Here is a 13,580-nt window from a genome sequence, read left to right on the forward strand (position 1 = left end):
TGAAATAGAACGGAATGATAATTTGTTGGGAGAATAAATCACTTATTCTTTTTGTCTCGCTTGTCAAATACAACCTGCTTTGCGTTTGAATTGAAAATATCTCAACTGCTCAAAGATTCCTTCTTCTTTTCCTTAACTTTCATAACTTTCTTGCATCTTTGAATAAGTTGATGAGTGAACGTAAATCCATTTCCTCTTCCAAACTAATGCTGATGAACAATGATCCAGAAAAATTCGAAAGAATTGTTTCAATGGCATCTTCTCCATTTTGTGCTCCATAATCATCATTGTGGTTTGTTTTTTTCTTCTTCAATACATTTTCAATTTAATTATACTTCAGACCGATTCTGTCTCCTCATTTTCCCATTTCAATCACTTTTTCCAAAGGAAATTCTCCCAGCAAATAGAAATCATCTGCTTTTTCTTGTATAACTTCCAAAATCCCATCATTTGAAAAAAAAGTATTTTTTGAAAATATTCGAATAAAACAGAGATAACAGCACACCAATAGCAAATTTCATTCATTCCCTTCAACCTCTACAAAATGTGTCCAATTTCACTCATTTTTTTCATTTGGCCTCTTTCCCTTGAACTGAAATTCCATCTCTTTCTGCAAGAAAAACACATCAAAAATATAACCCAAATGCTCATATAATTTTGTTCCATGCATCCCATCCCTTTTGTGAAAAGTGTCCATTTCAGCCAATCGAGGCAAAAACAATCATTTATTTCAAAACATAGAAAATCTCTTCAAATAAAAATATCACAAAGAATTCACCAAAAGACATTCATTTATATGTGGTGCAGAACAGCAAAACTTTCAGCACTCATACCTCTTCCATTCATCTATGAAACCAATCTTCACAACATTCATTTCTTTCCCAGATACCATTTCTCATTAAAATATAGCCAACAAAATTATTTGCTCTAAATCATATGTTGTTACGTCTCAGAGGTGGATATCGCTGGACGGAGAGTGACGGCTGAAATATCAGAACATCGACAAAAATGGATGAATAATTCTCTATTATTCATCGTATCAGAAAAAAGAATTAGAAAAACAAAAAGGGTGAATATTTATCACATAATAGTTGTATGATAATCATCAAAAATTGAATGAAATATTTTTGAAGTACTCATATTAGTTTGTGATAGAAAAAAGAAAATAAAACAGTTGGAGAGGCATGGCATTGATGTTGTCAGGAATATTTTATTGTGTGTGGATAATTAGTGTGGGGTGCGTGTGCAAGGGTGCCACAAGTGATGGAGCAGGATTTGTTGAGAAATCAGCGAAAGAAGGAGAATTGGATTATTCTGAAGGCACATGGCGAGAGAAGGCTCAAAACAACAAAATTGGAGATGGCCATTTATTTGACACACATATTGAAGGAAAAGAAGGTGGAGTGGGAGAAACCAGGAAAGAGGAGAGAATGATGAAGAAATGCTCAAAACAACGGAATAAAGAAGGTGGAGAGGTTGGGAAAGTTCGCTAATGGAGTTTTTGTGATGAATGGAAAATGTGGGGAAAGGTATGTGTATGTGTATGTGTATGTGCATGTGTGTGTGTGTGTGTGTGTGATGGGAGTGGGGTTGAGGGATGCCTTACTGTGGCCAATTCATCAATGAGACTGAATTCATTGGGATTGATGGAAAGATGTGGGGAAAGTGTGCTCAGGGCATCTGATGGAAGTTTTGTTGAGGTGAGTAGATGTGTTGTTGGAGTTGAGAGAGAAACGTCGCCCTTTGATTTTTGTAAGAGCTGTGGATTGTTCACCAACATTTCCCTCGGATCGTCTTCAACTTCAACTTCAACCTCGACTGAACAGATATTCCCTCAACTTTTCTCTTCAAAAGCAGGTGAAGAAGAGATTTGTGAGAAATGCTACATTTCTGTTTGTCCTTCTCATTTCTCTTCTTTTTGTGTGTCTTCAGCTCCATTCTTCCATCACATTTTGTTTCTCTTTCCCAATTAGAATTCTTCAACATCTCCACAAATCCATCGAAGACAACACATCTGAGTTAAAGGCTGAGCCAGACCTCGTTTCTGATGAGTGGGTGCTCATTCTCATCGGTGTGGGATGTTTATGATGGGGGCATTGCCCCCTCGCTGAACAGCCCCTCATCATCCTTGTCTGCGTCGAACACCTCGTTTGTCAGATGCATTCGCTCTCAGAATGTTGCACTCAATGGGAGTGAAGAGAATCCATCGAAACAAGCGAGACTGCAGATTACAGAAAATAGGGAGAATTCGTTCACCTGGTGTGTGTGGAATGGATCAAAGACAACTGGAACGAGTGATTCAGTTGTTGATGCTGCTTCGAGTGGAGGGGCAATTTACATATGTAACAAGGCATCTGGAACACTATCTGTGAAATTTTGTTTATTCAATGATTGCTATGCGTATTGTGTTGATGGGGGAATTTATTGTGATTCAATAGATTCTGTCAAGGTTGAGAACAACTCATTCAATGCATGTGCTGCACAAAATTATTATGGAGGAGGGGTGCATGCTGAATATATTTCGTCATGTGTAATGATCAGTGATTGCGCGTTCCAGAAATGCACAGCAAAAGAATATGGAGGAGGACTTTATCTTTATAATTTTAATGTTTCTGGATCTGCCTGCATTGGAACAGAAAACGGCAAAGGTGAGAGCGCTTGTGTGTTTGATTGCAGTTTCACTTCATGTTCACTTTCAAGCACTGGTGGCGGAGGGTTGCGTTGTGAAAGAGTTCCGGCTGCATTCAAAATGAGAAGCATCCAATTTATTTCGTGCTCGGCATATGTAAATGGCGGAGGATTGTGTTTAGATCCAGACCAATCAACAGCTCCAACCAACAACATTTATTGCTATTTCTTCTTCTTCCACGATTGCAGTTGCAACGCTTCCACTCCATATGGACATGATGTGTATTTTGTAGATCGATACAATCTCTTTTCGTCATACAACCCGTTCTATGAATCATATACAACGAATAACAATGATACGAGAGTGTGCCATAGATATTATTCAGGCAGTTGGACATATCTGCATACAGAAAAGAAGGGATGGTTGAAGGACAAAACAATATATGTTGGGGTGAGTGGGGATGACGCAAACAATCTGTGTGGGATGAGTGAGGCAGCGCCGTGCAAGACAGTGGGGCATGCAGTGGAATCGAGCATGGCGCAGCTGAGCTCGACAATCACGTTGCTGAGTGGAAAGCATGTGAGCGAAGGGACAACGATCAGTGTTGGGGAAATAAAGATTTCTGTTGTTGGGAGAGGGAAGACAGTGAGTTTGATTGGGACGAATTCTCTTTCTTCGTCTTCGGCAACGCTGTTTAGCATATCTTCTGGTCAACTGGAGGTGGGGCATGTGGGGATTGATCACAACTCTGAAAAAGATTCTTCACCGAATGTGTTTATGGTATCTGATGAAGTCGGAACACTTTCGCTGGATGATGTGGTGATCAATTCTTCGACACCAGGAGGAAGTGTTATTTCAGCATCTGTGTTTGACGTGGCGCTGCGACAGTTGAAGATGGTTGATGTGGAGATCAAAAACATGAAAATGAGTCAACCTCTGTTTGCCGAGCCATCATCAGCAGGATCATCATCAGGAGATAGTGTTTTAGCGAATGTGACAGTTCGGAATGTGAATCGGACAACAGGTGATGGAGTTGTAATTGCAAAGAATGTGAAGGCAAGAGAAGCATTTATTGTATGGAACACAACGATGGAAGGGTGTTCATGCAAAGAAGGAAATGGAGGCGGGGTGTATGTTGATGTGCAAGAGAGTGGAATAGCAATTGTTGACGGAACAGCAAGATTTGAAGGATGTGTTTCAGCTGGTAGAGCAATGTTGGGAGGAAGAGGAGGAGGGATGATTGCACATTTGGCTGATGCACGTGCATTGTTTGAGTTATCTGGAAATTTGATATTTGAGAGAAATGAGGCAGAATATGGGAAGAATATGTTCATTTTCGGAAAGGATTTGAATGGTTCTGTGACAAGTAACTCATTCAACTTTAATTTCTTGTTAACGGCAAACGATAAAACATTGTTTGTGGGGAGTGATTACAATCATTCAAATAAAGATTTGTTTATGTTTCTGATTCGATACGGCTCGTTTGAGATATTTATCTCATCGAATGGATTTGATGCAGCGCGTTGTGGAAGTGAGGAAGAGCCATGCCAAACGATGTGGAAAGGGATGGAAAACATGGAAAAGGAGACTGGAAATAAAACAATTCTGATTGACGGATCAACCATTATTCAAGATTCATTCAACATGTCCAATTATCAGATCAAAAAAAGTGTGAAGATGGGAGAAGAGAATGTGAAAGCAACTTTGAATTTTGAAAAGACAATTGGAAGTCAACTGGAATGTTTCATGGGAAATGAAATTCACCTTGAATTGACAAATATTCGACTTCGACTGGCATCTGGATTTGACAACTCAGTCAAAACAATTTTTTCAAACAAAGGTGGAGATTTGATGATAACTGGATGCTCATTCCATTCAGAAGCAGGGGTGAATAGTGGATTTGATTGTGTGTTTGTGGATGTGATTGGAGGAAGTGTGGAAGTGAATGATTTGTCAATGGAATCATTCAATGCTGGAAATAGCATTTTTGCAATTAACAATGCTGGAATTTCTTGCGAGTTGAAGAATGTTCGAGTGAAATTGTTGAATGAAAGAGTCGGATGCCTTCTTCTGATCAAAGGACCTGAATTAACAACAAGGATTAATGAAGGAGGGGAGGAAATGAATCTCAACATTGATAATTCATCATTTTCAGAAGTAAAGAGAAGTGGCAATGGAGCGAGCATTTTGGAATCAAAGAGTGAGAAAAAGATTGATTTGGTTGTAAAGGAGAGCAACATTACAGAAGACAAAGCAGAAGAAAGTGAAAAAGGAGGGGCAATATTCTTCACATTGGGATCGTCTGGATCGATGAAGATGATTGACTCAAAAATCACTAATTGCAATTGCAGTATTGGTTCAGGGAAAGGAGGAGGGGTATATTTGGCAACAAAGGAAAGAGGAGATTTGAATTTCACATTTGTGGGGATGAAGTTCAGTTCAAACACAGCAAAAGTGGGGAAAGATATTTTCATCGAATGTTTCAACATCTCATCTCAGATCAACGAAAACCTATTTCAGTTTGATCTCAGAGAAGGCCATTTCAATCGAGATAATGCAAAATATGGAAGTGACAGTTGTGATAATCCAAATGATAAGGATCTGATTGAATATGTGACTATCCATCAGAGCGACACGATCATTGTGAGCAGTGTGAATGGATCGAATGAGAGGCAATGCGGAACAAGCACACTTCCATGTTATTCGATTGATCATGGGTTGATGCATCTCACTTCAGATTTCATGAGTGTTATGATTGTAGTTGAAGAGAGTGTGATTGGCGATGAGATTAATCTGAAGGAGATGAGTCTGAGTTCGAAGAGCAGAGAAGAATGTGAAGTTGAAGTGAAGTCAAACATTGAAAGAACAAGAGAGGCATTGGCAACAACAGCTGGAACAGTCTCAATGCTGAAAGTGAATTTTGTGTTTGATTCGAACTTCATCTCTTCACACGAATCACTGATATCACCAGAAGGAGGAATTCTAGAAATGATGAATTGTTCATTCAGTTCAAAACTACTTGTGGAAGGTGTTAATGCAGAATTTACAAACATTCCATTTCACATTATTAATATGGCAAAAGGAGAATTATAACTTGATGGATGCACAATATTAAATCTCATTCTTCATAAATCTGCATTATATCTTTCATCACCACTTCCATCAGTGATTGATTCATTAAACATTTGCAATTCAACAATTAAAACATCTCTGATAGACATTAATGAATGTGGACAATTAACAATTAAGGATTTCAATGCAGAAAACATCTCGGTTGAAGGAAACGAAGAATCATTGATATCTTGCTTGTCAATGAAAAAGGCAATTCAATTGGCAAATTGCACAATGGGTGGAGTCAGTTCAAACAATACAAAGGGGAAATTGATGAAAGTGGAGAGTTGTTTGGATGTGAAAATGGACAGTTGCATTTTTGATGGAAGTTCAAAGGAAAGAAATGAGAAGAATTTGAATGTGGAAGAAGAAGAGAAGTGCAAATGGGATGGATCTCTTGTGGATGTTGTGAAGAGTTCTGTTTTGATGAAAGATACAACAATATCGAATTCTCCAAAAGGAGGAATAACAATGAGTGGAGGAAATGTGATTATTGAGAAAGGAGAGTTTTTGAATAACAATCCATCGATTGAAGGATATCCTTCGCTGAGAAGAAACATCATCTGTTCTGATTCAGGAACATTGAATGTGATGAATTTGAAAGGAGGAGATGGATTGGAGAGAAATACATCACTTTGGATGTTGAATGATGGGTGCAATTTTGAAGGGATTGTTCCAGAGAGGGACTCTTCATTCTTCATTCCTGTTCTGGAGAGTGCGGAAGCAAAAGAAGAGACAGATAGAATGAAGCTGACATTCAAAGGAATGCTTTTTATTCCATGTAATCTGTCATTCTCAGTTGTGAAGAGGAAAGGTGAAGAGAAAGAGGTTGAACATTATGATTTTTATTCAAATGGATTCTTATCAGAGACGGAAGTTGAAGGGAGGCTTTCAAAAGATGTCATCAGCAGTTGTGGAAATGAAATCGAAGTGATTGCTTGTATTTTGTTTGGGAATTCAAATGCTCCTTCATCAACAAATTCATTCATTCTGAAGAACAAAAGTGAGACTGAACAAAAAGGAGATGAAAGAATTGTTGAAGAAGGGAAAGAAGGAAAATCTGATTGGTTATTGATTGTGATTGTGCTTGTTGTTCTATTTTTTGATTGTTCTAATTACTTTAATATTGTTTGTTATTCGTTGGAAGAAGGTTAGGAATGAAGCAGAAGATCTGAGAGAGATTGTGAATGACAACATCAGAAAGGATCCAAAAGCGTTTGAGATGGTGACGATGGAGATGTCTCCTGAGGAGCAGTGGAGGAGAGCAGAGAGGGAGGCAGAGAAGAAGAACGAAGAGAGGATCAAGAAGAGAGTATATGCGAAAAGCTTGGGGCATTCAGAATCATCAGAGCATTTATTGAGTGAAAGTGGATCAACTGAATACATTCTGGGGAGGGATTCAGACAAGATTCCTGAATGGGCTCTGGAGAAGGTTGATGAGAAAGAAGAAGAGGCGCAAAAGAGATCACCATCTCCATCTATTTCATCCACCTCAACAACAGATACTTCAGACACTGAATCCACTTTTGTTAGAGGGGAGGATCTGTGTCCAACCACTTCGTCAATGTCGAATCTGGTGGATGCAATGGCCTGCTCATCCCCTCATGAAAAGCTGATTGTGGATCTGAGGGATTCGCTGTTCATGCTTCTTCATGGAAGAAATGAGAAGAAGGAGATGGCAATTGGCTCTCTGCAAGAGAGGGAGCTGACAGCTGCTCAAATTCTGTTCTGGGTGGCTAATCTTGCGCTTCACTCCTTTGATGAAATGGAAGATGAACTCTCTTCGCTGGCCAATCTCAGCCCTCACATCGTTCTCTTCTCTGAGCACATGGTCATATGCATTGCACTTCATTCGGATTGCTCTTCTTCAGACTCAGACACTTCATCCATCTCTTCATCAACTGTTGTCACATCAACATCTGATTGCTCCACCGTGAACAGAAATGGGAAAGACTCACCACCGCCATCATCAGCATTTGAGGATGAGGATGACAATAGAAAAGAGTGTATGAGGTGGAAGGCACCTGAGATGCTGATCAACAAAAAGATGGGAGCAACAAAGGAATCAGTTGTGTTCTCGATTGGGATAATGCTGTGGGAGTGTCTGACGCTGGAGATCCCGTTTGGAGAGTATGAGGCAGAGGTGGCGGGGCAGAAGATTGTGAATGGGGAGAGAGTGGATGAGAAGGGAATTGATGAAAGTGTGATGAAGAATGTGGTGGATTCGTGTCTGTTATCAGAGGAATCGAAAAGACCGACACTTACTGAAGTCAAGAAAGAGTTTGTTAAATTGTTTCCAGCTGGAACGTTTATTGTGACTATGACAGATGCAATCCTGGTTGAGGAAAGCAGCGAAGAGCATGAAGAAGACAACAAGCAAGGAAGGAAAAAAGGAAGTGAATGAAAGACGTGCATGATGAAAAACAAGTTTGATGACGAATGAGTTCCATTTTCTAAAATACTGGCATTGCTTAAGATTAATTGAGAAAGAAAGAAAGAAAGTTATTTATTCACGCTCTGTGGGTTTGCATCTGTTATGATTGAAGGTAATCCATAAAAAAATGTGAAGCGGATACAATGTGATTGATGGCAACATGAGTGAAGTCTAAGATTATTACATTATACGAAAATGATTTGGCATAATTTTTTGTTTTCTTATTGAATCATACGAGTTATTTGTGATCCAGTAACTTTTCTATTTTGATGCGCAAAAAATTTTCTTTATTTCTTATTTGAGTCGAAAGCTCATCTTCATTCCTGCACTAAATCAAAGGTTTATACCATCTGAGCTTTAAAGAATATTCCATCATTTGAGGTAAAAATTATGATTCCATGTTCATTGCAGAAATGATCATTTTAATATGTGTAATTTTATTATTGTTTCAATCAACGTCACAAAATTATATTTCCATAACTTAATTGTTTTCTGTATGTTTAAACAATTCATTTATCTATGTAGAACTTATTCATATTTTTCAACCTTTGTGATTTGAAAATAACTTTTTATACATTTTCCTTATACCATCGGTGGAAAATGCGGTAACTGGTGGAAAATCCGGTAGTTGGCAGAATCGAATTGTTGAACATTTATACATTAAAAATTCATTTGCTCTCGCACTGAACAATTTGGATTTTGTTTTATTTGAGAGTTAGAGTTAAACTTGGTTGTAATAAATTAAAAAAAAACATTATTTATTCACAACTTCATTATTTTTCTTTGAAATGAAACGAGATAATGATGAATTAGGCGCTGAGTTTCAAAAAACGAAAACTGGCAACAAGATTTATGTGCAGCAAAAAGTGATCCTTCCTTTTTTTTCAGTTGTGATTTTCTGAATAGAGTTCGTCATCTATTTTTCTCCTTTTGCATGAACGAAGCTGTGTAGGGTTCTCAATGCTTTTTGTCTCTTTCCTATCATAAATATAACTAATTTCCTTTCCATACAAATAATCATCATCTATTTTTTCTCTTCTCAATCTAATTTTCTTTTTCTTAACGTCAACTAATTTCTTCAATATCCTTTGTTTATTTTCCTTTTCTTCACTCGTTTCGAAATTTTCTTCCTTCTTTTCTTTCGGCTCCTTTTCAATTGTCTTTTTTTCTTCGCTTTTTTCTTTTAGTTGTCGTTTTTCCTTTGGAGAAAAATCTCCAAATAAATCCTTCTTTATATCATTTGAAGTATATTTTAATGAGAACTTTTGAGAAGATGAAAGCGGACCACATATCCTTGACAGCACAGGAGCAGCGGACACTGGATAAACTCCTGTATTCGAAAATGAAGATCTTATGACTGAAGGAGTTGTTGCTGCTGTTAAAGCTTCTGGCAAAGCATCTGCCAAAGCTTTTCTATATGAAGAGGTTGAAAATTGAGTTGGCCTTGCAAAAGAGTTTTGAAGAACTTGTTTGAACCTTGCAAACACACGGTTATCGCAAGGTTGCAAAAGGTGAGTCATGTTAGAAGGGAAAAATTCAACGATGATATTTCTTTGTTCAGCAAACGCAATCACTTCTGAATCGAAGTGAGTTCTGTGATTATCCAATAAAAGAAGTGCTTTTTTCGAAGATGAGAGTTTTAGCTTATTTGAAATTAATGGAAGCCATTTCTTTGTCATTATCCTTCGAAACAATTCAGCAGATATCCATCCAGATGAAGACCCCTCATAAGATACATTGAATGAAGAAAAATTAGAGAATTCCTGTGGAATTTTTTTTCGAGGGTATATTAGTATATGAGGAAGATGTGAGCCGTCTGCGCAAATGCACACACAAATAGTTGCATTTTCCATTTTTGGCAATGAAGATGGGGAAGGAGGGGATTGGTTTTTCAGGCAGACTACCAGTTTTTCTGTTCCATCACCTACACGAACCGATGATTCGTCAAAATTGTAAATATCAGTCTCATTAATTCTATTGGTTGTGATGATGGAGGATAACTTTTCGAACCACGAATGTATTGCTTCTGGAGATTGTGCGTTAATTTTTGCAATTTCCATCGGCCTGGAAATTGAAGTCCTTAAAATTGAACTTCTTTTTATCAAATCATAGGCATATTTGGAATTGACTTTATTTCTTATTTCTTCGCTTTCGCAATCTGAATTCACAATGTCTTGTATCTACAATATATAAAAATATAAAACAAAATAATCTAATTCTTCAGACCATTGCTTGAATATCCTTTAGTCGGATTATTTTTTTTTCGGATAAAAGTGCAATAACCTGATTTTCAACAGTTTCCAATTGTTTTTTTGTAATAATTTCTGGTCTGCCAACTTTGCCAACTTGCCGTTTTGCTTTCAAAGCAGCCATTCCTCTTTCCCATGCTCCATTTGAAATAGCTTTGGATCCCACAGCAGTTTTCCACGTGACAGCATATTTCTTTTTGATTTCAAAGACTTTTTGGGAAGGAGATGAAAGATTTCGGTAATCTGATGCTGCCATAAGCCTGTGAAGTTCTTTGGAAGATATTTTTTTTGTCATTTTCATTATTATTCATTTGATCAAAAATTTAATTAATCATATAAAAAAGAATTTTAATGAAAGAAAGCCAATTTTTAACAATCAAGAATTAATATATGTGAAGGAATTGTCATTTGCTTTAATTTTCACATAAGAAGAAAATTCTTTCCTTTTATTTAATCAACAAAAGTCTGATTTTATTTCTTCGGAACTTGGTAGTTTTTTCGATGATTGCAGTAACTATCTTTCAAGCTGTGCAGGGGTTGAGCTTTTGAAAGACGTTTCGTTCATCATCTTAAAAATAGTCAACTTATTTTCTATTCTTTTTGGTTTTCAGATAACTTGGACTACCGGATTTTCCACCAGTTACCGCATTTTCCACCGATGGTATATTCATTATTATATGTTGTGAATCTTTTTCTTTTCTTTGACAATTTGATTTTTGTTACAGTTAATAACAAAAAAATGAAGAAATTTAGGCACCTCTGTTTCCTTTAAAAACCGCAAGTTCCACAAACATAAATTATTCTTTTTCTTGCTTCAATTATTGTTCGAATTGATTTTCAAAAATGAATCTCAAAAAAAAAAAAAAAAAATAAAATAAAAATAAAAATAAAAATAAAAAAATAAAAATAAAAAATAAAAAATAAAACTGAATATAACAAAATTGAAGAAAAAAAGCAGTATTTTTGATCTCAATTTTTTTTATGGGCTCATTATTGTATTTTGTAAATTATCATTTAATAACAAACGCTGGGGCATGTGCTGTTGTTTGGGAAGTATTTATTTTTCTTGATTTTATATCATTAAGGATAAGTTTTTTATTTTTATTGTCATTTTTAAACAAATGAATGTTTTCTTATTAATTGAAAATCGTAAGGTTGCATTGGAAGCGCCATAGGATCTGCGTGTGCAAGTTGCTGCTGTTCTTGCTGTACTTCAAAAAAAAGTACCAGTCTTGGTATTCTTTTCAACAATTAATTTTTGTTCAATAAGTGATAATTGGATGTTTGAATATGATTTAACATAATAGCCGCCAGATTTGGATCACTTCTTCTCTTATCAGTTGGAGCAATATGTGTTTTAGTTTTTTCTTTTTGGGTATGTTTATGGTTTTACTTTTTAGCACGGCTGATTTGTTTTTCATTTATAAGGGATATGAAATATTTCATAATAAGCCGTATGACGCTGATGTCGGTGGATGCATAGGCCAAATAGATACATGTTCAGAAAAGTTACTTGTGCTGCGAGTTGGAGTTGCGCTTTGTATTGTTTTTATTGCAATGTTTCTTATGAGCCTTGTTCTTTGTGGAACCCAAAATTCAATTTGCATTTCAATTCAAAATGAATGGTGGCCAATAAAGTTATTAGTGTTGATCGTTGCACTTGTTGGGTGTTATTTTATCTCACCAGTATGAACACGATTTTATTCAATAGACACTTTTAAATAACTATGTGATTTCATTTTCAGAAAGCAACTGTTGTTTTATTTTACTTTGAAGTTGTGGGAAGTGCATTTTTCTTGGTGATGCAAATTGTACTTCTTATAGATTTTTTCATGTCTTGGAACGAAAAATGGTTGGAGAAAGGATGGGAAAAGTGCCTCGCCTTTTTAACGATTTCTGGACTTGTGGGATACCTTGCATTGATAATACTTACTTTTGTCTTTTACAGCAGTGTGCAATTTGCATTATTTTGCTTTAAGTAATTTTTTTAATAATTTTTTATTATTATCTGCGTACATTCACAAATACGTGCAATTATCATTGAATCCAACTTTTTCTGTCAGAATGTGCACTGGATATAATATTTACTGTTATCACTTTGGTTGTTGGGATTTGCCTTATGATATTATCGCTTCGTATCCCAACAGCGTCTGTGTTTACTACTACGCTTGTAATGCTTTATTGCGGGTGGCTAAACCTCTCCTCGCTGATGGCAAATCCAAATGATAAATGCTTCACTTTTGCCAACCATGTTTCATCAGACGCTGCTGGAGGCGTTACAATGAAGATAATTTCGCTTGCTTTTCTTTATCTTGCGCTAATTTACTCCACATTCACATCTTCTGGCCAAGTAGCCGAAGAAAATGAGGGGAAGGGGAGCTATGAAATGACTAATGGTACTTCCAGCTCAGGTTCTACGGAATATAAGCGTCCGTCTGCAACTTCAACTTCTGATCAATCCACCTCTTCTTCTAATTCTTCATCAGCCAACTCATCTTCACTGGAAAACGAAGACCCGCTGTATGCACATCTTCGAGAAGAGGCGGAATCTACCTCATCGTTAAGTCGCCGCAAAGGGAATGGAAGAGATGTGAAGACGTTTCCATATTGGAAGATGTATTTAGTGTTCATTCTTGCATCTTGCCATTTGTGCGTGGTTGTTGTTGGGTGGTCTGTGACAGATAGGAATGCTCTGTCAGGAATGTCAGTTGGGTTTGCTTTTATGCACTTGTGAATTTTGTTTATTACATTACTGACTATTTATTGCATTTAAATAATAATGTTTCATTCAAAACATCTTTTCTTTTCTTTTCTTTGTTTCTTTTTGTTAATTTAGCATCAGCATTGCATCTTTGTGGTCCAAAACTATTGCCAATTGGACATGTGCTGTTTTGTATTTGTGGCTGGTTTTAGCTCCAGTCATTGGACCAAAGCTGTTTCCTAATAGAACATGGGAGTAGATTTATAATCATACTCCATCTTTTTTAGAGTTGTATTTTGAGAATTATAGTTATTTTTTTGTTGTATTTAAATAATTTTTTTCAGTGCTATTCATGCTGGCTTATGTTATGCTAACCATTCAGCAATTTTAAATTAAATAAAATTCCAAATCTGACGATATGAAAAGAAATCAAAAATAAGTAAAAAAAATCAAACA

The 13,580-nt window shown here is 36.5% G+C and overlaps 4 protein-coding genes across 4 annotated transcripts; 3 read left to right on the forward strand and 1 right to left on the reverse strand.

Annotated features, from left to right (window-relative positions):
• Positions 1-1,184: 1,184 nt before the first annotated feature.
• On the forward strand, positions 1,185-1,493 carry MONOS_2973 (uncharacterized protein; the record flags this gene model as incomplete). Its single annotated transcript, XM_067872935.1, has 1 exon — positions 1,185-1,493. One exon carries the CDS (start codon positions 1,185-1,187, stop codon positions 1,491-1,493), a length of 309 nt encoding a protein of 102 aa, XP_067728623.1.
• A 554-nt stretch (positions 1,494-2,047) lies between these two features.
• Positions 2,048-8,144, forward strand: MONOS_2972 (uncharacterized protein; the record flags this gene model as incomplete). The annotated part of the gene is made up of 3 exons (XM_067872934.1): positions 2,048-5,657; positions 5,847-6,832; positions 6,888-8,144. 3 exons carry the CDS (start codon positions 2,048-2,050, stop codon positions 8,142-8,144), a joined length of 5,853 nt encoding a protein of 1,950 aa, XP_067728624.1.
• Positions 8,145-9,058: 914 nt separating this feature from the next.
• Positions 9,059-10,679, reverse strand: MONOS_2971 (putative Pogo transposable element with ZNF domain; the record flags this gene model as incomplete). The annotated part of the gene is made up of 2 exons (XM_067872933.1): positions 9,059-10,354; positions 10,458-10,679. The coding sequence occupies 2 exons, from the start codon at positions 10,677-10,679 to the stop codon at positions 9,059-9,061; spliced, it is 1,518 nt and encodes a 505-aa protein (XP_067728625.1).
• A 778-nt stretch (positions 10,680-11,457) lies between these two features.
• MONOS_2970 (putative serine incorporator/TMS membrane protein) lies at positions 11,458-13,383 on the forward strand (the record flags this gene model as incomplete). Its single annotated transcript, XM_067872932.1, has 7 exons — positions 11,458-11,467; positions 11,578-11,658; positions 11,731-11,798; positions 11,852-12,109; positions 12,169-12,373; positions 12,487-13,135; positions 13,260-13,383. 7 exons carry the CDS (start codon positions 11,458-11,460, stop codon positions 13,381-13,383), a joined length of 1,395 nt encoding a protein of 464 aa, XP_067728626.1.
• Positions 13,384-13,580: the final 197 nt, after the last annotated feature.

Source organism: Monocercomonoides exilis (genome assembly GCF_001643675.1).
Source record: "Monocercomonoides exilis strain PA203 chromosome Unknown scaffold19-1596985, whole genome shotgun sequence".
NCBI classification, from domain to species: domain Eukaryota; phylum Preaxostyla; order Oxymonadida; family Polymastigidae; genus Monocercomonoides; species Monocercomonoides exilis.